This window comes from Panthera tigris, chromosome D1 (assembly GCF_018350195.1).
Source record: "Panthera tigris isolate Pti1 chromosome D1, P.tigris_Pti1_mat1.1, whole genome shotgun sequence".
In the NCBI taxonomy this organism is placed as follows: Eukaryota; Metazoa; Chordata; class Mammalia; order Carnivora; family Felidae; genus Panthera; species Panthera tigris.
The window spans coordinates 17,609,839-17,630,252 of record NC_056669.1 but is presented as its reverse complement, the minus strand read 5'-3'; the positions used below and the strand labels follow the sequence as shown (position 1 = coordinate 17,630,252).

Sequence of the window (20,414 nt, the reverse complement as noted above, 5' to 3'; positions counted from 1 at the left end):
CGCAGTCGGCACGGGCGGCGGCGGCTCCTCCCCGACGCGCCGGTAGGCGGCGGTTCCCGCGAGGGGCGGGAGGTTCCCGTCCGGCCCGGCCTCGAAGCACCGGCCCCGGAGGCCGGCGGCGCGGCGAGAGCGACCACTCGGAGCGCAGGACCAGCTCGCCGGGTCCTGGGGCCCTCGCGGGAGCGCGCGCGGCGGGCGGAGGAGGCCGCCGGCGGTGGGGGCCGCGCGACGATCGCAGGCGCGCGCACGGGTTCCGGTTCCGGTTCTGTCTTCCCGGCCCCGGCCGCGTCCAGCGCGAGCTCGCGCTTCCCCTCCCCCGTCGACTTTTTTGGCCTCCTCCCCTCTGACTTCGGGAAGCCGCCTCACCCGGGATCCCTCCGCGGCGCGCGGGGCCGCCCCGCCGCCCTCGCCGCCCGGCCTCGCTCGTCTCCCCCGCGCCGGCCCGCGCGCCAGGGCCGCGCGGACGCCTCCGCCGGAGTCCTGTTTGGGGGAGCGGAAAAGTAGTTCTGCGGGGCGGAGGGAGGTGGGAACCGGCCGTCTCCGGGAGTCCCACCCACCGACCCAGCGTCGCCCCCAAGGCCCCGGGAACGCCGGAGAGCCGTACTTTGGAGTCTAGCTTGTACTAACTCGGCTTTACCCGGAGACCGCCAAAGAGCACTCCACCAGTGCAGAGGCGTCCGGGAGGAGAGGCATCACCCGCCCCCTTGCCCTGGAAACGTTTATTCCTTAATGGAATGTACTTGTTCTTATTTTCTGATAACACGTAACGACTACTTGTAAACTGCTGGCAACGAACTCGGGTCCAGGTGCCAGGACACCATCCCTCTCTTCCGCAGCAAACCCCAGCAAAGAGAGGGTTTGGCCTTGGCCGCTCACCTGGGGCACCTGCTGGCCTCCTCCCAGGACAGGGGCCGCCGCTCACAAATCCTGGCTGCCAGGGCAAAGTTAGAGGACGGTGGAGCGTCGGGCTGGGGGGAACGAGAGTATGGGAATTGGAGCCAGGATTTCTTGGTATAATATTGCTTTTAAGCTGCTTCTGCCTTGGCAAAGTGACATGTCTGAGTTGCCAAATGGAGAAAGCATGGTGCTTTCCACAGCGACTTCACAAGCTTGCTGTGGAGAGAAATGGGAGCAGCAAATAAAGTGCATTTATCCGGTAGAAAGCATTGCGGTTCTCTCTGAAGAGTTCCCAAATATTTGGGGAGGGGGCTAATTTTTCTTCCTCCCGGGTACATGTAGATATCCATCTAGTTTTATGATTGCATAATCCCGTAGTGTAGCAATTGTTAAGTACCACATACAATACGGTTCAGTTCCTCCGGCCACTGCCCTAAGTGGCTGTCCCTTTACCTGTTTTCAGAGTCAGTGAGTTCAAACCTGCGTTGGTGGGAGAGCGTCTTCAGCCTTTCTGTGGAAGTCAGGTAATAAGGCAAATTTAAGAAAGAGTGGATGTGGAGAGGGGAAACAAGGACCTCTTAATGATGCTGGTTCTAAAAGTCAACCTGCAACAGTTCGTGAAAAGATCATTATCCCTGAATAGATGCATGAGCTAAGGCTGACGTTAGAACGGGGTAAAAAAAGGAAAAGATAAACAGAGGCCAAAGATGACTCTTTATTGCTTGATTTTTTTTTTTTTATTTTTTCAGGGCACAGCCAGCTAATTTTGTAATGTTTATTTTGGGAAAGAATAGCACCCGATAAAAGTTCCAAGCCACTTTCCTAATGATCAGACCAGGACACATTGCCACCTGCTGGTGTACCCCAGGATAATTCTACCCTGAGAACTCTTTTAATTGCATATTTTTGGCATATAACTGGAAAGAGCTCTATCCATCTGTATACAATGACCAAAATGCAAACCTTATCTCCAAACCTGTATCTTTCTTAAACATAGTAAATATCATTTTGCCATACCCTAATAGGTACGAAATTAATTGGACCCAATGACTCATCAAATCATGCATTTAAAAAATGAGTTCTCCTCTTTCCTTCAAGAATGCCTCACTACTTGAGCTTCAGGAATAAAACAAACTGGAAAGCTTCCTAATTCACCTTCCCTTCCTTGCATACAAAACCTCTTGGCAGGCTGCTTTCAAGATCTTTCCAAACTTAAACAGACCCAAAGTTCTAGCTGTGAGCAAAGAAGGCATTTGCTGTGGGAAAGCTTCAGAAGATGGTAAGCAAAGGATTTAATTAAGCCAGTGGTTATTCATTCCAGAGCTATTTTTTTCAATGATGAAAATCTCTATGTTCACCCACAAAGCTCTAATGGTAAAAACATCCCTGAAAGCCTCTTTAGAACTGTTGGTAGCTCTAGACTGTTCTGAAGGCTCTAACTATAGAATGCCTTCAGAAGAGTCCCACCAATCTAGGTGGAACACACTCCCCATGGTCATTAGTCCCTTACCTAAAAAATTGACAACAGTGACACAATCCACCATGCATGCTCTTTGAGGTTTCCCTGGGGAGGGGGGAGGGGAGGGAGACTGGCTATCCTAAACCACATCCTTACCCATTCTTCTTTCAATGTTTATTGAGCACCTACTATGTGTCTAGCACTGCTCTAGGCATTGGAGGTGCAGTTCTGAAGAGAGCCGAGGGTCCTTATCTTCATGGAGCCCACTCCACATCATTTTCAAGGCAACTGCCCGAACAAATGGCAAAAAAAAAGAAAGGAAGTTCTTCCTCAGTCTTTAGCAAACTGTTTTCTGTATTCTGTATGTAGATTGTTGCCCCGAAAAGTAAACAGCATTAGGAATGGTTGATGGTTAAGAGCAGATAAGTGGTATTTCACAGATAATTATAAATATGGGTCAACATTTCTACACGCCATTTGTTTTTTTGTTTTTTTTTTTTTACACTTCTTGGCAAAATCACACCAAAGATACAAAGGCAGACTCTGGGTTGATAAAAATTTATTTTTATAAAATTTAGTACAAATCTTATTGAAATATAAATCTTGAGCAGTGTTAGGAATTATTACATAGTAATCCAAATGCAAATGAATAAAATACTTCATTTTGTCCGACCATACCACATGTTAATTAGCCCTTCGTTTACCCGTGATGTCAAAACTCAGCATCTTAACTGCTGAGTCACCTTCATTTCCCATTTTTCTCTCAGGGAGGTTCCTTCAGAGTTACTAGTTAAAGCATCAAGAAAAGCTGAAGTGAGCTAGTTTTCTTCTCTTATTATTTAGGTTATTCAAAACGCAAAAGAAACCTGCGTACATTCCCAGGAGTACCCCTAAAACACCAAGGTCTGCAATCCCTTCACGTCTGAGGAGTAAAAAGAAAAAAAATTGGTACCAGATTAAGCCTATTCATTTGTCTGGTATGGAACAGGTGGCACTGTGCCAAAATTCAAGAGCCAGCTTTTACTTTTTTTAAGCTCCTGCGCCAAGCCACTCTTTTTCACTAGGCTTTTGCTAGAATCAGCATTCCCCGGCATCCAACTTTGACCACAGTTTTGTTGGAAAGAAGCTCACCAGCATTCTGGGGATACTGATCCCAGGGAAAAAAAAGAGACGGGGATGCTACTGTCAGATTATTTCCATCCGCAGCAAAACTCATTAAGCAAATGACAGTCATTTTAAAAGACCACTGGCAACATGCCTTGAAAGTTGCTTTTCCCAGAGTAATGATGACGTCATGCCATTCCAACGCTCCGTCATGCCTGGGCACTGACATCCATTTTCAAGACCACGCGTTAGGTTCGTATTACCGGTGACCATAGAATGGGCGGAGACTTCCTACCGACCTAGGCTTAGACTTCGGTAGCCCCACACGTTTACTCACCAATTAAGCAAATCAATCCCCAGGGGTCTAAATGACATAATCCAATAAATAAATAAAAAGCAAATAAATAAATAAATAAATAAACAAACACACACATAAATCGTCCCTTTCCCCATAAAAGTCCTACATTCATTCACAACAGGGTTTAAACTGAGATAGAGAACACAAGTGACCTGCCCAAGTGATCTGGCAAGTGAGTAGCAAAATCAGTTAAAAGAACCCAGAAAGTCTTGATTCCTAATCTCTCATGTTAAGCTTACGTTCTTGCTTTTCCTGGGTGGATGATAGACTATCGCACTGAGAAATTTTTGTTTGTTTCTTTCCTTCTAGGACTGGCCTTGCCATCCGATTTTATCCATAGAGAGTGGCACCTTGTTCAGAGAAAAGAAAACGTGGGAAGTGGGCTACAGGGAATGTGTTTGGGGAAAAAATAAAATAAAATTCGCCTCATCCCCCTGAGGCCGGTACACTTTACTCTTTGGTTCTGGTTTGCAGGATGTATAGCAGGGCTGAAACCTGAACTGCCATCTCAAGCACAGTGGAATCCACATGCTAAATCCCTATGGAATTCAGTCACAGCCTCTCATGCCTAGGAGATTAATGCACAAAAGCCCTGAGAATTGGCATCATTTTCTCGGTAGGGCAGAACCCGTACAACAGGACTCGGTAAATCTGCCCACACCTCATTCATCTCTCATCCGAAGCCCTAACTCCCTGGTTTTTGTACAGAAAAGAGTTACCAGAGCAGGCCTGAACTCCTGTCCTTGGAAAGGCCTCCTCGCGAGGTTGGCCCTTGGCTGGCATCTGGAAACTTAGATTTCAGGAGGGCTCCCTTCATTAACTGATGAGAACGGCTCACCGTGCCTACACTGTGCGAACAATATGGTTTAGGCTGAACACCTGCTCTCCTTCTGGGAGTCAGGAATTCTGCTACATGCCAGGCGATGGCTGCCTGCATGACCCCCAGTAAAAAACTGGGGCACTGGGCATCTAATGAGCTTCCTTGCTGGACATTTTACACGTATCGCCACAAATTGTTGCCAGAGGAAATCAGTGCATCCTAAGGGATCCCACTGGGAGAGGACTCTGGAAGCTTGGGCCCGGTTTCCCCTGGACTCTGCCCAAACACCTTTTCCCTTCACTGCTCTTCCCTTGAATCCTTTCCCTGTAATTGATCACAGCGAGGAGTTGCACTACATTCTGAGTCATGTGAGTCCCCTCAGCAAAGCACCAAACCTGGGGGTGTCTCGGGGCCCCTCGACAGTTGGTTTCGGGTCACTTCTCTCATCCTTTCCCTTTGTTTAAGCACAGCCCCTTCCCTGATCCAAGGGTCAGAATGCCAGACGTGCATCTTCCTGGAAGTCCCTCACTTTAGAGTAAATGGGGTGACTTTATTTAAATTGCTACACGGAAAGCAGGAACAAGGGTTTGTTCAAGGAGTCAATTCTCGAAGAAATTCTCAAATTCCTTCCTGAGCGGTCTAACCATCAAGCATCCCAGAGACAAGAGGACCCGGGGACACCACGAACAAAAAGGAAGGCAGCTGTGCCCACCCCCACCTCACAGCTCTGACTCATTCACAACTACCACCGAGTAGTCTCACTTTCTACACCTGCGCCACAGTAGGCATGAGTGTTTTAATACTGGTATGGGCTCCCCTCAAAGACTGACCACACTGCCTGATACGTTTAGCCCTTTCTTGAAACCTAAGTGTGTTATGAGCCTGATTCTAGAACAGCCGTGATCTCCAACCTGGGTCCTGTGGCTGACTAACCCGATCCGGCATCTGGAGGAAGCCTTGGCTAGCGCGTTTTGAGGTGTCCGTGACGCTTCAGCTGCCGCTCCTCCCTCCGCCTGCTTCTCCAGGCGTGGTACTTTTTGATGCTTTTCTTCCACGCAAAGCGCCAGATGCTAAACATGAAACACCAAGAGACGGCATACATCGCCACTCCCCCAACCTTCACAAACCCCTTGGGCTTGGGGGAGACCATTTCACAGAAAAGGAGGCGAGCTCCGACGCCAATCCTCACTCCGGTAAACAGAGCCACGAAGAGGAAGTCCACCACATCTCCAGTGAAACTGTGGTAGTGCCCTGTTTCTCGGAGAAACCAGCGCATCTGTAGCAAGGGGTTGGTAATCTCACTTCCAAAGAGGACGGCGTTGACCTCTGTGCCTGATTCTCCGAGCACCAGGGCCATGATGATGCCCAAAATACTCAGGGTGTGGTGAGCCAGCATCAGGACCCCCTCAGACTGGAAATAGACGCACCAGCCCAAGTCGAAGATGAAGTAGCCCAAGGTGAGACAGAGTACGTGCACTTGAAGAGGTGTATTGGGTGAGCCTGCAATAAACCGAGACAGAAGCAAACTGAGTGACCGGGAATTGTATAAGAACAGTGACCTTGCACGAGGGTCCTATGTTGTTGTCTCCCACAACAGGGCCACGATGATCAGTTGCGTCACCGAAAGCAAAAACAAAGGCAGGCGCATGCATTGTAATGACAACCAAGACTAAAATCTAAAACCTTGGTCTTTATCAAACCACATAATGTGACAGGCCCAGGAAATGCTGGATTTGATGAATCAGCTCTCAATGAGTGATCTGAGCAACAGCCATTATCTCCGTGTCCACTCAGTTATTTTGTTCTTTCAACTAAAATCTTACAGTTTCTTGCTTTTTTTTCTTCTTTTTATTTTACGTGTTTGTTTAACCAGCTTTAAAGGTCTGTTTCCAGACTCTTTCAGTTATTCTGCCCTGGATGTCGGATTAATTTCTTAGCTTAATGGGTTAGATTGTTGGACACTGGTGGCCCTGACCCTTCTCGAAAGCAGGCCTTGGAAAGAACCCCAGAAGTTAGTGTGTTCCCAGCTTACGAAAATCAAGTACAAGGACAGGACACGTTGAAATCTATTTGAAACCTTCATACGAGACACAAAGCTTAAGAGCTGCTTTCGTATCAGTTTGACAGTTTGGGGAAAAACTCAGAAGCTCACTATAGAAATTTAAGGAAATTAAAACAAAAAAGGATCTAAGGAATTGAAAAAAAATCACATCCTAGGGGATTTCTGGATTGAATTGTCCCTTGCAAACTCACGTGTTGAAACCCTAACCCCCAATTCCCTCAGAATGTGACTGTACTTGGAGATTGGGCCTTTAAAGAGGTAATTCAGTTAAAATGAGGTTGTTAAGGTGGGCTCTAGTCCAATATGGCTGGTGTTCTAAAATAAGGAAATGAGGACACACACACACACACACACACACACACACACACACACACCAACGGAAGACCACGTGAGGACACGGCAAGAAGGAAGCCACCTGCAAGCAAGAGTGAAGCCTTAGAAGAAACCAAACCAGCCAACAATTTGATCTTGGACTTCTAGCCTGCAAAACCGTAAGTAAATAAGTTTCTATTGTCTATGCTCCCCAGTCTGTGCCATTTTGTTATGGCAGCCCCAGCAGACTAATTCAAGGGGACACAACTTTTTTATTCTAAGGAAGTAATACTCAGACATTTAGCAGCTTAAAAATCAATATAGGTGCCCCAAATAATGAGACATGAGTTAAATAAATGACGATGTATGCATACAACACAATATTATATCACAATTAAGACGGGTAAAAAAAAAATCTATATAGATGTCCTTCGAATATACAATCGAGTTGAAAATTGCAGGTTATCAAAAAGTATGTGTAATAGTGTCCATTTGTGTCTGTTTGGGAGTGGTGGTGGAAGATACTGATATTAGCTTTATGTTTTTGTACGTTTCGGTGGCTTACAACGTAACAGGCATTTAAAATTTGTTTTAAAAGCAGAGAGTTATGAAAAGCAGAAATAGGGACACATACAATATTCAGACTTAAAAATGAAGACTCCCGGTACAAATTATAACGGTAATTCCTCTTCAATATTGTACACATTCTGTGAAAATGTCCCATCCTTCCAAGACTACCCCCAAATTATATAATCCTTTAGGGAAAGCCCTCTAATGTCTCCACCTACCTGGGTGGGTAAAAGGCCAGGGGCCATCAACGAAGCCAATATAAGCTGAGAGGCCTATAGAGAGGACTCCATGGGTGAAAGTAACCAGCCGGCAGTTCCACTCATAGCTTCGGTGCTTATTCAGGCGGCAGAAAGAAATGTAGAGCGAGAGCCAGCCCCCCAGGCTGCACAGCACCTGCGGACACAGACCTAGTGCCATCCTATGATGAAAAGACCGAAACCAGAAAAACAAAATATACCCTAAGAAAACAGCACTGGGTCAATGCGAATATAATCTTCATTTCTTCTATAGGAGAGTACAAAAACATTGCCTTCACTGAAACTCTTCCTTATCTACACAGCTGAGAATCTTCTTCTTTTTTAAAAAATATTTATTCATTTTTGAAAGACAGAGACAGGGCGTGAGCAGGGGAGGGGCAGAGAGAGCGGGACGCAGAATCCAAAGCAGGCTCCAGGCTCTGAGCTGTCAGCGCAGAGCCCGACGCGGGGCTCGAAGTCACGGACCCTGAGATCATGACCTGAGCCGAAGTCGGATGCCCAACCAACTGAGCCACCCAAGCGCCCCAACATTGAAAACATTTTTTTAAAATAAGGATGAGTACATGTCAATAATCTGTCAGTGATGACTGACCTTGAACAATGATACATGAGGAACATAGTACACGTCTTCGATAATGTGTTCACTCCAATGAGAAGCTCTGGTGAAAAAAACAGGACTACTACCTGTGGTTTCTGCTAGAGGTCACATGACATGTCGCAGTTTAATGTGGTTTGAAGCTGGCATTAAACTCAACTGAAATTGGGACTTAAGTCACAGTTTTACCAGTTAAAATGGAAACTTGAGGTAACCCTAAACACAGAACTAATCAGACTCTATATATTTTGGAAGAGAAAATAATCCGAGTTCGATTCAGTTCCGAAACCCAATTCAAAGACTAACCAAGAGGGAAGCAGAGGGATGTGGAGGTGCATGTGGGAAGTTTTTGTTGATATAGAAAAATATCTTTGGGGCGCCTGGCTGGCTCAGTCGGTTAAGCGGCCGACTTCAGCTCAGGTCATGATCTCACGGTCCGTGAGTTCGAGCCCCGCGTCGGGCTCTGTGCTGACAGCTCAGAGCCCGGAGCCTGTTTCAGATTCTGTGTCTCCCTCTCTCTGACCCTCCCCCGTTCATGCTCTGTCTCTCTCTGTCTCAAAAATAAATAAACGTTAAAAAAAGATTTAAAAAAAAAAAAGAAAAATATCTTTAAGGCAATTATTTAATTATTTTAGTCAGAAAGCTACATTTTGAAATTTTTACTGATGACAAATATATCAGGCCAAGAATGACTGTAACTGAGTCAATCTAAGTCATACAGGACTAAAATCTTCAAGTAACCAAGATAGTATTAATATTCGTTAGCTCCTCTATTGAAATTTCGTACAAAAAAAAAAAATTTCAGGTATCTGTCTCATCTCTGCAGGAATTTTCTGCATGGCTACACTTATTGCTTAACCCTATTCTGACAAGTGAAATAATATCTGAGGACCAACACACTTCAGTACACAAGCCGCTCCCAGGAATGCTATCCAGAGAGGGCTTTATGAAGGTCAAGTTCTGCGCTGCCTTCAGCTGCAAGCAGCTTTCTATTCAAGAAAACAGTAGGTGTCAATCACAGACCTGAGTTCCAATTCTGTCTGTGCCCCCTAACTAGCCATAAAACACTGGGCAAATCACTGTCACCTCTTGAGCCTCCCTTACAAAAAAAAAGGGGGGGGCGGTGGGGGTAGGAAAAAGAAAGAGAGAGAGAAGAAAAGAGGATTGTAAACTCTAATCCGGCCCAGTTCTGACAAGGAGTTCTGAGATAAATTTTGTAAAGCATCTAGGCCAATTTTCGGAGCAAGGCCCAGAAATACAAAGTACCCAGAGTGAAAAGAACCGTCCTCGCTTATTTCCTTCTAAATGCCAGGGTCACCGGCCAGTAATGCGGATCAGCTCATTTGGATCTGCTGATTAGTATTTTTAGAGTCCTCTTCCCTGAATCCTAATTCCCTGGCAGCACAGAGGAAACAGTAGTCTATTTACAAACACTTAAAAGAATAGACATTTGTAAATGGCAGATACAAGTCTGTGACCTTGGGAAAGTCAGTCCATCTCTGGATTTCGGTTTTTTACTCTTGGGTAAAGGAACGGGGGGGTATTGAGATGGCCGATCGGGCACAGAATTCCAAGGCCCCTGTCCTCGCTCCTCCCGTTCCCGGGCCAGATTCGGGAGGAGGAGCGCTGGGCGGACCCACCTGGCGGGCGGCCGCGGAGCAGGCGTGGCTGGGGCGAGCAGCAACCCCCGCGCCCCGCAGGCACCGCGACCGGCGCATCTCCCTCGGACGCGCCCGCGGACCGGGCCACGCCCGGCTGCGCGCACCTACGCCGCGCCGCTGTACGGGCGTCCCGCCGGTCGCCGAGCCTGGCGAAGCAAAGCCTCCCGCGCCCCGAGGAAGGAGGAGCCCCCCACCCCCACCCCACCCCCACCCCTCGGCCTCCAGGCCAGACCAGACCATCTGCCCGCCTCCTTCCCCACCAGTGGGCCGGGCGGGCCGGGCCCCCCGCGTCCCGAGCCCAGCCCCGCGGCAGGAGCCGGGCGGTTCGCGCCGCGCTGTTACCTGGCCGAGCGCATCGGGAAGCCTCGGGCGCCTCGGCCCCAGAGCTCGGAGCGCGGATCGTCGGAGCAGGAAGCGGCGGAAAGAGGGAGAGAGGACGAGGATCTGGCGGCGGCGGAAGAGGAGCCGGGGGTCTGGGGGCACCTTGTGGCTGGGAGGACGGAGCGCAGAACCCGAGCTGGACGGGGAACGTCCGTGAAGGGAGCCGAAGGGTACTCCTCCTTCGCTCGGGACCCGGAATGGGGGGGATGGATAGCGAAGGGTCACCTGGTGGTCACGTGAGACCTACAGGTTGTTGCCCTTGTTTGTGTGTTGTTGTTTGTTTCAATAATTACCCATCCCGCCTCCCCCCGCCCCCCCCCCATGTGAGGACAGCCCATCCAATAACCAGTGGCTGAGCACCTACTGAGGGCTCGCACCCCGACTAGGCACGATGGGAGATGTAAGATGCAGTCTCAGCCCTCCCGCTGGAGTCTCAGTTGTGAAACAAGCACGCAATTAATTAGCCAGGAAAGTGCTCAGGCCCGGGAATTAGAAGTTATTCCTTTTCGTTACAGCCCTATCACCCTACTTGGCAGTAGAGTATAAGGCTTAAAAATAAATGTGGTTTGGGGCACCTGGGTGGTTCAGTTGGTTGGGCCTCCCACTTGGGCTCAGGCCATGATCTTGCAGTTCGTGAGTTCGAGCCCCACATTGGACTGGCTGCGGAGCCTGCTTTGGATCCTCTATCCCCCTCTCTCCTCCCCGCTCGTGCATGCGTCTCTCTCCAAAAAATAAACGTTTAAACAATTTTAAACAAACAAACAAACAAACAAACAAACCCAGCCTGGCTACCGACTCTGTGTCGTTGGGCAAAGTAACTTTTCTGTGCCTCCATTTTCTCAAGCATAGAACGGGGATAGTAATTGCTATCTTATAAAGCCATCGTAAGACTCTTACACACTTCACCTGTGAAAAGTGCTTAGAACAATGACAGGCACAAGGAAGCCACTATGTAAATGTTAATTGTTGTTGTTGTGACACTTTGGGTAAATCCTTTTCTCCGCTCTGAGATCTATTTTAATACCAAGGGAAGTAAAATTGGAAGAGATGACCAAACTAGCATGGAGGCACAAATGCGGTAAAGAGGGCATCTGGTTTGGTTTATCAGGACGGGCGACAATGGGATGCTGAGGGGCCCAGACGGTCTTCAAAAGAGAAGACAGTAAGTAGAAGGGTGAACATTTACACCACGGCTGGGGAGTAGTTAATAATCTAGTTTTGGTGTTTATCTTGTCAATCTCTCATGAGTAAGGATCCAACTGTTTTCATCTTTGTTTTCTAATACCTGGTAGGAGGCAGGTGCACTAGATGTTTGCTGGTTGAATGAATGGGAAATGAGCCTGGAAAAGTGTATTAGAAGCATATGGTGTCTCCTAAACCTTGTTGATCTTCTGTAACGCTTGGGAAGTGTTTCCAAAATACGCTTGTAGGGTGTACCTTAAAGAGTACAATTCAGTAGCCTTAGTGTGGGGTCTAGGAATATATATCTTTTAAAACTTGCCCCTGGATCATTCAGATATTAGTCACACTTAAGAACCACTGCTGTCGGAGGGTCTTAAATGACTCTGATGCCAGCCTGAGATGCCAGGCTGAGGCATCTTATTATGTGGGTAACAAGAAGTCTATGATGTTATTAGGCAACGGAATCATTTTATCAAGCCCTTGCTACTCAAAGTGTGGCCCATAGCCCAGCAAAATCTGCATCTCCTGAGTTTGTTAGAAACAGAATCTCAGACCCTGACCCCAGACCTACTGAAGCAGAACTGCATGCTAACAAGGTTCCCGGTGATTTGTATGCACTCTTGGATATTGGTTCTCATCCTCGATGGCACAATAAAATCATTTGAGGAGCTTTTAAAAATCTCAGGGCCCAGGCTATGCCCCAAAGTAAATCGGAATCTGTGTGGGTATCCATCTTTTTTAAAGCTCTCCTGGTGATTCCATTGTGTAACCAAAGTCGAGAATCACTGCTATACATTCAACTAAAATCGCTGTAAGATGAACTGGAGAAGACAGTCTGCTTCAAGTAGGTTGGAACAGACCAGATAAGAGGTAATGAGAGCCTGATGAAAGAGAACAGGGAGGGATCCATTTCACTAAATGGAGAGTATGCCGATCTCAACTTTTCCCCATTTGCTTGCGATTACCGAAACGTTTTCTCCTTCTTCCTCTTCTCTCACTCCTCCTCCTCCTCCTTTCTTCTTTCTTCTTCTAAGTTTTACTTATTTAAGTAATCTCTACACGCAATGTGGGGTTCAAACGCACAACCCTGAGAACTTCCAGGGCACCTTCGTGGCTCGGTCAGTTAAGCATCTAACTCTTGATTTCAGCTCAGGTCATGAACTCACTGTTCATGAGATCAAGCCCCTCGTCAGGTTCTGCACTGTCTACCTCTCTGCCCTTCCCCTCCCCGCCTTCTCTCTCAAAATAAACATTAAAAAAAAAAAAAAAAGAGTTATATACTCTTCCGACTGAGACATCCAGCTGCCCCTCTTCTTGTTCTAGTATCTGAATTTGGAACTACCTTCTTGCTGTCACCATTTTCCAGGAAAGAACAGAGTATTAAAAGGCTTCAGGGGTCTAAAGGCTGAGGCGATAAGGAAAGGTGCCAGTTCTTTCTAGGAGCCTTTATCCTAGGGTGACTGATGGTCCAGGTTCAAGCTTCATTACCTAGGATTACATTTACTAATTTAGATATTTTTGGCAATAACACTTGTTCTATCAGATCAGATAATCGTCAACAGTGGTATCTCCCCCCACCCCACCCGCCCCCCCCCCCCACAAAAGTTCTGGGCTATAAGGGAGAACAGGAACAGGAAGCTCTCCACCAATTTATTTGAATAATAATGACAATAATTATGTTTATAATCACAATAATAGCAGACAACACTTATTAATGTACCGGGCATTGTTCCAAGCACTTTACAAATATTAACTAGTCAATTCTCACAGCCCTTTGAGATGGCTGCTATTGTCATCCCCATTTAATAGGGGAGAAACTAAAACACAGAGCAATTCAAGGAACTTGCTCAAGGTGACATGATTAGTAGGAGGTAGATTTGAGTATGAACCCAGGCAGCATGGCTCTGCACTTGACTAGAAGCCCCTACAGACGTGTACTGTATTATTCGGCATTCACAGCTCACAGCTCCTAACCTCAATGAAGGGCACTAGAAGTTATTTAGAGGTAAAAAAAAAAAAAAAAGGAATTTCATTTTCAAAAATCTTAATTTCCCATTAGGTACTAGGCACGGTGTTAGTCATGGGCATATAGAGAAAAAGAGACAGACTCAACTACAGGGAGCTCCCCACAGTCGAGAAGCAGAAGAGTCAGCAAATGCAGTACGTGAGATATGAGAGGCACACCGAGAGTGTGTGGGAAGGAGAGGCACTGAGCCACGAAACCTGGGGGGCTCAGGGCAGGATTCCTCATTTGAGTCCTGCAACTAAACTCATTCTCTGAGTTGCACCAAAAGGCCTTAGTATTCTTCCAGCCCACGGTGGGGCCCACCAGTCTTGAGTCAACAAAAAATTGAAGTGTGAAAATTTGAAAAGGAGCAGGAGCAATTCTTCTCTTTCTTTCCCCCTGGACAACGACTGGGTTTTGCCCTTCGATTCTCTTGTGCCTAATTAGCCGCTGAAGGAGCTAACCAAGCTTTGGTTGAACTTCACTGGGATTTTAGGGAATCACGTGGCTGTGAGAGGCAAATCAGTGCCTGCTTCCAGGGTGGGCTCTGCTGAACAATTGTCCGAGACAATGGACAATGGAAGCTACTGGAGGCTGAGAAGTTAGGCTACAATTCTGTATTTCTTTCATAAAAAAGTATGGTCAAATAGAGAGCAAAGAAAGAAACCCCCATAAATGGAGTCAACTGATCTTTGACAAAGGAGCCAAGGCAATACAGTGGAGAAAAAATGGTGCCTTTAACACACGGTACTGGAACTATGAAACATCCACATGCAAAAAAAAAAGGCAACTGGACACCGACCTCACACCCTTCACAAAAATGAACTCAACGTGGATCACAGACACACCTGTGAAATGCAAAACTATAAAATTTCAGGAAGGTGACACTTAGATGAAGAAAACCTAAATGCCCCTGGGTATGGTGCTGCCTCTTTAGATACAACAACAAAGACACAACCCAGGACAGAAATAATGGGTAAGCTGGACTTCATTAAAATTGAAGTCTTCTGCTCTGCAAAAGACAAATATCAAGAGAATTAGAAGACAAGCCACAAACTGGGAGAAAATATTTGCAAAAGACACAGCTGATAAATGGCTGCTATCCAAAAGATACAAAGAGCTCCTAAAATTCAACAATAAGAAAACAAGTAACCTGATGAAAAAGTCGGCCAAAGGCCTTGCTAGACCCCTCACCAAAGAAGACATACACATGCAGATAAGTGCATGAAAAGCTGCTCCACACCCTATGTCCTCAGGAAAATGCAGATTAAGATAACTGAGATACTATTACACGCCTATTTGAATGACCGAGATCCAGAATGCTTGACAAAACCTTGCTGGCAAGGATGTGGAGCCACAGGAACTCTCGCACATTGTTTGGTGGGAATGCAAAATGGTACGGCCACGTTCTGTTGGGAGGCAGGGTGGAGGTTTCTTACAAGACTAAATGTACTTTTACCATATGATCCAGCAATCATGTTCCCTGGCATTTACCCAAAGGAATTGAAAACTTCTGTCCACACCATGACCCCTGCACACAGATGTTTAGAGAAGCTCTATTCATATTTAAAAAAAAAAATTTTTTTTTAAATAATGTTTACTTATTTTTGAGAGAGAGAGAAAGAGTGCAAGTAGGGGAGGGGGACAGGGAGACAGAGGATCTGAAGCAGGTTCTGAGCTGTCAGCACAGAACCCGACACAGGGCTTGAACTCATGAACCGTGAGATCACGAATTGAGCTGAAGTCGGACGCTTAACCGACTGAGGCACCCAGGCGCCCCCCAGCTCTCTTCATAATTGCCAAAACTTGGAAGCAACCAAGATGTCCTTTGGTGGAGGATAAACAAACTGTGGTGTATCCAGACAACAGAATATTATTTATTCAGTGCTAAAAGGAAATGAAGAGATGGAGGAAATTTAAACGCACACCGCTAAGTGAAAGAAGCCAATCTGGAAAGGGTATGTGCTATGATTCCAACTATATGACCTTCTGGAAAATGCAAAGCTATTAGAGACGGTAAAAAGATCAGTGGTTGCAAGGGTGTAGGGAGCAGAGAGGTGAAAAGGTAGAGCACAGAGAATCAGGGCCGTGCAAATACCCTTTATATTACAATGGTGGGTATGTATCATATTTTTGTCCAAACCTGTAGCATGTGCAACACCAAGAGTGAGCTCTAAGACGAACTGTGAACTTTGTGTGATTATTCTGGGTCAATGTAGGTTCATTCTTGGTTTAAAAAAAAAACACAAAACTTTCTGGTGAGTGGTGTTCATAATGGGGGAGGCTATGCATGTGAGGGGGCAGGGGTATGTGGGAAATCTCTGTACCTAAATCTAAAACTGCTCTAAAAAAAAAAAAATAAAGTTTTTTTAAAAGGTGAAATGGATGAAAACCATCAGTGTGGACAGCGCAGGATATCGGCTTCCAGCACTTACCTGAACAAGACGTCACGGTAGCCAGGATTGCTACAGAAAGGGTTGGCTCTGGCACCCATGAGTATACAAAGAGTATATACATGCCTGCGTGTGTATGCACACTTTTGTACACACGGGCGGGTGGGTGGCAGAATGGTCCTTTCATATACTTAAATCAGCGCCGAAGGCTCCTCTTGCTGTCCCTCTGCTGCATACGTAGCCACTTCCAACCGGATCTTTTCTTGAGACCGTAACTACTACCAATAGACTTTCTTCTCCAGCTTCGGGTCGTGAAAGATTAGTCTTACCATAAGGCCCATTCCAACATCAGAAACAGTTAAGTCTTGATTATTTACATATAGGTTCCCCACTTGGATATTATTTGCAACAAATGTTTCATCCCAATCTTGGTTTTTCCCCATCAGCCATTACAGTTTTGGAGGGCTTCCCTTTCACACGGGTCAGTGTCAAGCTCGGGAATGGTAACGATTGAAATTTTTATTAACCTCGGAAAAACCACCAGGAGAGCTTGCTTGCCCCTCAAGCCCCTCACCAAAAGTCACAGCGCATTTCCAAAGCCACCTATATTTGATTGTTGAATTATGCTTCGTTTTTCACATCTAGTGCTTTCCATTGTGGATATTGAATAACTGACCTTCAGGATCTCTGGGATATGAGCCTCCTCAGCCTCTGCCTCCACCTCTTAAGTCTGAATGACTTGGCCTTAAAACTCCCCCTTTCTGTCCTCCCCCTTCCAAAATGAGGCAACCAGCCTCCTCCTACTCTGTCAGAAAAGAGTAAGAGCTCTGAACTCTTCAAAGCCCTGTGTTAATGTAGATCGTCTTTAGCAGCAGGTCTGGGGAGTAACAGACTTAATGCACCAATTGGCAACATTTTCCCCATCCCATTTTTTGTAAGTAATCTCTACGCCCAGCGTGGGGCTTGAACTCATGTCCCTGAGATCAAGAGTTGCCTGCTCCACTTATTGAGCCAGCCAGGTGCTCCCCCATCCCATTGCACTATACACACTCCTATCTCCCTCAACAAAAGACACAGAACAATAATCTAAACCTCTTCTTATCAGCAGTGGAATCATTGATATCATAACTATACAAATTTATTTAGGAACAGAGAGATTCCTTTGAATCTCAACATTTTCTTGGATATACAGTCTTTAAAAAAAAAAAAAAAGTTACCATCTCTGGAATGGCTTCATGTCACATCTCTACACACTGGCCCACAAAGAAGGAGACTAGAGATAATGTTCCCGAAAAGTCAACAAAGATTCCCAGCCCATGTGGGAACTCTTGTGGAAGCTAGCACAGTATTTCACACTTTGGCTTTTTTTTTCCTTTCTTTTTCTTTTTTTTTTTTTTAAAAAGAAGATAAAATATTACAGAGATATCTTCAAAATTCACACCTGAGTTAAACATTTTGTTGGAAAATTCCACGTTAAGGAGAGAACGTCATTGCAAAAACTGGAGAGGGCTATATACAGGTATTTTGCCAACATAACTCTTACGTATTTGCTTTTGTGTCCTTTCTTCTGCAGCCGGGGTGGGGGGCGGGGGGATTGGGAGAGAGGGGACCCAGGTAAGGACAGGGAGGGAGAGAAGGAGTAAGCACTCCTGAGCTCCGGGGCAGGTCTAGCAAACAAAAGAGCACCTGTGGGCAGAGAAACATGCCCCGGGGGCTGAGGGTGGCTCAGCCTTCTGTAAAGAAGAGAGAACCTGGAGAAGGCAATCACGACCGGATCTTGGTTCTAGAAAAGGGGGCTAAAGAGAAAATGGGGTGAAATGAAGATTCAGTCAGAAAAGTTTGCTGAACGGAGAAAACGTCAAGTCTTTGGTGGAGACATCAGATTCAAATCTTTTCACAGATTTTAGAATCGGTTCAGAGGCGGAGGCTAAGTTCAGAGTCAAAACCATCATCTCTCCTTCCGGTTGTTTGGCACACCAGGCAAACGTCTGTCCCCGAGAGGCCCACGGATGCATTGGGAAATCGTGGCAAGATGTCCTTTCTCCGAGAGACTACTGCCACAGTGAAGCCGTCTGAGATATTTAGAACTAGGAGACAGGAGCACGGGGAAGGAAGGTGAAAACGGTAAACAGCGAGGAGGGGCATATGTTTCAAGAACACTAGGAGTCCGCACATGCTTCAATCACAGTTTAGATCTCTGGGGGCCCTCACTCCTGAAGAAGCAAGAGTTTGGGCTGACAGTGGGGATTCTCTTTCACTCTTCTGACCGTAATCTGTCCATACACAGAAGGCGTGATTCCCTTCCTTCCAGTGGGGAATACAGGGCCAGGTGGATTAGGAGAAACTTTTTGGTCTCAGTGGAGGTAGGTGGGATGATTCCATCGGTACCAAGATCTGGAAGGAAGGAAAAAAAACGAGTCAATGCTAAAAGGTGCTAATGTGACTGAGGGAAGACGCAAATGGGCAGTGACTGCTAACAGGTGTAGGGTTTCTCTCCGGGGCGATGAAAACGTTCTGGAATTAGATTATGGTGATGGTTATGCCACATTGTGACTACACTAACACGCACTGGATTCTACCTTCAGGGGTAAATTGTAGGGTGTGTGAATTCTAGCTCAAAACACAGTAAAACATGTACATTATATGGTTTTTTTCGCCCCCCCCCCTTTTTTTTTTGGCAGGGGTGGTTGAGGAGCTCCAGAAGTTTGGTGTGTGCGACAGTTATCGGTCAGTAAGACCTCGCTGCCTTGTGGAATGGCCTGGGTTTGGACAAGTGGATTCATTTCTTCCGACGAGGTACTGCCTAACTTTCAAATCTCTGCTGTGCTCTGAATCCGTGAGCCATCTCTCAAAGCACCTGCTCTGAGAATACTTTTTGGAGCAGACTCTTTGGTCCCAGGGGCGGCTTACCTCGCTGCATGCCAGGTGGGAACCCGAGATGGGGGCGGGGGCAGGGAGGCAATACTTCCCTCTGTCATTGTGTCAGCCACACTGACAGCTCCCGCTCACGTCAGAACGCCCCAAGAGCAGGGTTCCCGGCAGGGAGTGGAGAACCCCTAAGCCCACTGAAGGACCTGGCCCTTCCTTCCAGGAGTGTTTAGAAATTTCCACCCTCCCAGTGAGGATGGAAATATTGGCTTTGTTGACATCAGCCTCTTGCCAGGACTGCTGGCTGGCCGAAGCTTCTCTTTTAAAGCCCACTCCCTAGGGATCCGGTCCAGCCTGGCTGTCCACTCTGTCCCCGTCCTGCCACCCCAACTCTCTTCTCCGAGAAAGTGGCAGGCTTCCTGCCCCGAAGGATTGACCCAGCTTCTTGCATGGTCCCTTGATCCTGCTGGAATGTCTCGGTATTCTCTCCTCCACCTTACCCCGAAGAGTTAAAACCGGAGGCGCTCATTGCCGCTTTGGAGTTATTTTGAGATGCAGTGGGGCTGTTGGCGTGGAGTCCGGAGCCGGGAGACGAAGGCCCGCTGTTGTTCCCAGGGGAACAGGATGACGTTACTGAGGACGAAGAGAGGCCAAAACAAGGGGAAAATAATGCTGCTGGGTCCCGGGACCTCGTGACCTGGCCCTTCAGACATGTATCCCCAAAGAACTCCCGCCCTCTCCCTACCTCCCACCCATCGGCCCACCTCCTGCCTCCTCTGCATCAACACCGGGCCCCAGAGGGACTCTCATCATAAATGCTCTTTGCAGCGCAGGCCCTGGAGAGCGGCATGGCTGGTTCTGCGGGTCTGAGAATTGCCAAACGCAAAAGGACAGATGCCAAAATCATCCTACCCCGGGACACACCCTGGGCTGGGCGTATGTAGCCCCAGACTGCGAGGCGGGAGGGGGAAAGGAACAAGAAGGCTCGGAAAGGAGGAGGGGAGGAAAGCGAGAAAAGGGAATAGGGGAGGAAAGAGCATCTGAGGCCACAATTAAAGGTCACCGGCCCCTCTCGTGTTTCTGTCTCCACAGAAAGACGCCCGTGTATCTCCTAGAAAGAGTACAGCCAGGGGACAGGCTTGGATCCTCATTTTTGGGTTTCCCTAACAACGTCCCGTGAATAAGGGGACAGATATCTTGCCATCCAAGCAAGCCAAGATACTTTGACGAGTGGGGAGCAGTGCTATTGATTGTGTCCGGACAAGAGGCAGACGCTGGGGCTGTCCTGGGCACATGCAGACGTATGGTCACCCTGCTAGTTCTTTGGAAGGCTGTAGGTACTTTTTGAAAAATAGAGTTCTGCAGAAAACTGGTTTGGAAAACCCTGCCTTCTATACAGCTCCTTCAGGGATGTGAAATGCACTCTGGTGCTGAGAAAGTATGGCAGCAGAAGCAGAAAGCAAACGCTCGTTTTAAACTTGGCCTCTTCA

At 47.1% G+C, this 20,414-nt stretch overlaps 1 protein-coding gene and 1 long non-coding RNA gene across 2 annotated transcripts; one reads left to right on the top strand and one right to left on the bottom strand.

Annotated features, from left to right (window-relative positions):
• Positions 1 to 1,318: 1,318 nt before the first annotated feature.
• Positions 1,319 to 4,207, top strand: LOC122231020. The gene is made up of 3 exons (XR_006208129.1): positions 1,319 to 1,421; positions 2,086 to 2,176; positions 4,128 to 4,207. It is a non-coding gene; the product is annotated as an uncharacterized LOC122231020 (long non-coding RNA).
• On the bottom strand, positions 3,064 to 10,495 carry TLCD5 (TLC domain containing 5). The gene is made up of 3 exons (XM_042957813.1): positions 10,438 to 10,495; positions 7,801 to 8,000; positions 3,064 to 6,138 (listed from the first exon to the last, which is right to left on the bottom strand). The coding sequence occupies exons 1-3, from the start codon at positions 10,449 to 10,451 to the stop codon at positions 5,600 to 5,602; spliced, it is 753 nt and encodes a 250-aa protein (XP_042813747.1). The 5' UTR covers positions 10,452 to 10,495; the 3' UTR covers positions 3,064 to 5,599.
• Positions 10,496 to 20,414: the final 9,919 nt, after the last annotated feature.

Excerpts from the sequence above, each read along its gene's own strand:
- TLCD5 (XM_042957813.1), bottom strand. Across the intron at positions 6,139-7,800 it reads CTGGCCTTTTACCCACCCAG|GCTCACCCAATACACCTCTT; the intron begins GTAGGTGGAGAC and ends GGTTTATTGCAG.